Source organism: Atta cephalotes, assembly GCF_000143395.1.
Source record: "Atta cephalotes unplaced genomic scaffold scaffold00052, whole genome shotgun sequence".
NCBI lineage: Eukaryota > Metazoa > Arthropoda > Insecta > Hymenoptera > Formicidae > Atta > Atta cephalotes.
In genome coordinates this window covers 278,307-281,846 of record NW_012130116.1, presented here as the reverse complement: position 1 = coordinate 281,846, position 3,540 = coordinate 278,307, and the positions used below count along the sequence as shown (strand labels likewise).

The window sequence follows — 3,540 nt, the reverse complement described above, 5'->3', positions numbered from 1 at the left end:
TATATATATATATATATATATATATATATAAGTTACTAAACATTCTTACGTAGTTCACGAAAAGACATTATTGTATCTCATATAGGAATCATCTGAGGATTTTAATTGAGATATTTAGATGTTATATGGAAGTTTTACAATGTGTTCTAACGTTGTTTCAACGTTTTCATTATTCATATATAACGTTGTTTAGATTTTATGTTCTATATGGGAAAATATTGACCAATCACAGTCAAATATGAGAAGAATAATCGACTATGATTGGTTAATTATGGCTTAATACATCTATTGTATTCGGGGACTTATGGTTTAAGGCTTAAAGTTTAAATAATGATTTATTTAAGTAACAATTTAAAATATGTGTAAAACGACGCAAGCATATACAATCTAAATTGACCAATCACAGTCGAATGTGAAGAGAATAATCGATGATAGGTAAATTTCTTATTGCTTAAAGTTTAAGTTTAAGATTTACGCTTTAAAATCTCATTGTAAACGCTGCTTAATTGAAATTTCTTCCAATCATTGAAATGATCGTACAGCATATCGAGAAAATAGAATAAAATAGCATATTTGAGAAAAATAGGAGATCTGATTATGAATATCAGTCTAAAATTCTTATGAACAGTATTACAAATAATAGTATTACAAATATTATATGATATAATTGCTAAAAATAAAGATTAATCTCACAATACATAATTTATTTCATAAGTAGTGTTTATATACTCATATTGACGAAAATATATCGCAAATAAAAATTAATGATATTACCAAGATGAAATTTGATCCAATAGAAAATTATAAAATAAAAATGTCAACTTAAAAAATTATAATAATACTATAATCGCTGTAGATATATTTTGAAATTGAAGAATCATGAATTTTATTATCTTGAAAAAAGAGAGACATATGTGTATTCTATATTCAAACTGAAAATGTTTATTTGTTATTTATATCTCTTTATATTACTTAATCCTTTTTTAAAAAATCATAAAATATATTAATTACATATGTATCGTAATGAATGCGAATTTTTAAAACTTTTTCTAAAAAGTATAATATTGCTTTAGCACTAAATTCTCAAAAAATTTAGATCACATCGACTATTAATTACTTGTTTAATAAAATAAAAAAGATGATAGATATCAATTTGAAATAGAACTATTAAATATGTTATATCTACGCTATTTTACGCTTCTTACAAGCGAAAAAAAAAGATTAAATTTACATTGAGAGATATACATGATTGTGTTTCGTACAAAGTTACGCGCAACGGAACAGCAAGGCGGACTATACATCTATCCACACTACTGCGTTTCTTTTTCTATCTGCTTTCAATACTCATAAAAATGATATTCAACCGATTTCGATTCCAATATATACTTTTGCTGTTTATAAACAGCAAAATTATTGCAAATATCGCTATAATACGTCAATCATTTGTTCCCGCAGAGCCATCCGTTTCCGTGAAAACGGAGTCTGGCCTCCTTGAGACGATCTGCGCTGGCTGCGGTCGCACCATCGCCGACAAGTACGTGATGCGAGTCGCCGAGAGGAATTATCACGAGGAGTGTCTCTCGTGCACGGCATGTGGCGCGATGCTGTCGCACTCGTGTTTCATACGTGATCTCAAGCTCTACTGCCGTTCCGATTACGAGAGGATCTTCGGAGTGAAGTGCGCGCGATGCATGGAGAAGATCAGCTGCTCGGATCTGGTGATGCGGCCGGTATCCGGCTTGATCTTCCACGTGGAATGTTTCGCGTGTTGCATGTGCGGACAGCCGTTGCCACGGGGCGCACACTACATTCTTAGACAGGGCCAGCCGATCTGCAGACGAGACTTCGAACACGAACTGTTTCTAAATAGTCCACAAGGTGAGTATCGCCTGTTTTATTGTATTTTATAGACGTGCGTGTATGCATAATTGCGCCCCATCTGGGTTAAGTTTCGAGTTTTCGCTCGATTCAACCGTTTTGAAATAGCCTTAGACTTAATTCCGGTTATTGTTCTCCTCAGACGTACATGAATAGATTGTGTGTGTGGGTTTTTATTATATATATTTCATAAACATTTATATAAGTGAGAAAAAAGGGATTGATTTAAAGTAGAAAATACTGGGACAATTTTAATTTTAAGTAATAGGAAAGTAATTTGAAGTGATCTCTTTGTTGTTAAAAGCATAAATTATAAATAGTTTTTTGATATAAATTTGATTTGTACTTTAATAAGATATATACAAATAGCAGCGTAAATAAGGAATATTCAATATTATAGCCTATACTATAATAGAAATTGTACCCTCATTGAAGGGAGATAGTAGTTTACATTAAAAATAGTTGTTTATCGAGAATTTAAAAAAAAAAAAATAAATCAAATAAAATAGTGTATTAAATATAATACATTATTATCTATATTAAAAAAATTTTTTATACAAATTTATTATGAATAATGGTTGCAACAGCTAATCGGGGCGAACCTCGCTCATCAAAACGTATGGTGGTCATTGTATAAGCATTTCATAAGATATTCTGAAAGCAAAAGTGTTTTGCGAATCTTAAAGAGCAAATTTAAATCTTGTCTTCCTATAGAGCTGTTTTTATTTTATGTATTTTTTTTTATTGGCAGAAGTAAGAAAGATTTTTGCTTGAGACTATGTTTGTCAATAAAAAACTAGATGTTTTTAAAAAACATTCTACATGGAAAATAAGATTAAATAATGAAAAAAAAGTTATGAAATTTTAATCAGATCAATCAAACAATTTAATATCATGAATATTGATTTTGAAAATACTGTTTTGAAAAAAAACATGTTTAAATTTTTTACTATGAATATCTTAAACAATTAGTACTTACTATTTCTGGTATATCATATCATAGCATCGTTTTTCTTTTCAAAAAGAAATGAAGAATGATTTTTATTTTAAAACATATTTTCTAGCAATATTAAACTAGGAATCTCATAGGATATTTCTAGAGTTTAACGGAAGTCATATTAATGTATTACAACGAAGTCTCGCAACATATAAAATTCTATAGTTTTGTTAATTTTTACTGGATTTGATTTACATATATAAACTTATTTAACAAAAAAAACGAAAAATTGATTTTTTTTCTAATTTTCAACCTATTATCTTCTTTTAAAAAACTCAATATATGTATTGACGATGTATGCACGACGTAATAATTATTTTTCTCGTACAACAAAGTCACTGTTCTTACGTGAAATATGTTATCGTGAATGAATACTGGCATGAATGAAAGTGTGTAATGTGCGTATCATGTTGCATGAAATGACTTTCCATAACATTTATTTCTATATGAAATCACAATCTCTATTTTCATCCTCTCGTTGAATAGAAGCATTAACCGACATTACAATTGAGTGAAAGGCTTATTGTTATAGTTAAATAATAATATCTCGGCATAATTTACTCGTGCAGAATAAACTGAAAGGATGAGATCTAACGTTTCTTACACACACACACACACACACACACATATATATATATATATATATATATATATATATGTATATA

The 3,540-nt window shown here is 28.9% G+C and overlaps 1 protein-coding gene across 1 annotated transcript in view; it reads left to right on the top strand.

Moving 5' to 3' along the window:
• LOC105623009 (LIM homeobox transcription factor 1-beta-like) overlaps window positions 1–3,540 on the top strand; it is a 10,947-nt gene that overhangs the window by 3,085 nt on the left and 4,322 nt on the right. The window contains exon 2 of the mRNA XM_012204412.1: window positions 1,456–1,878. Coding sequence (XP_012059802.1) covers window positions 1,456–1,878 — 423 coding nt within the window. The remainder of the gene's footprint in view (window positions 1–1,455; window positions 1,879–3,540) is intronic.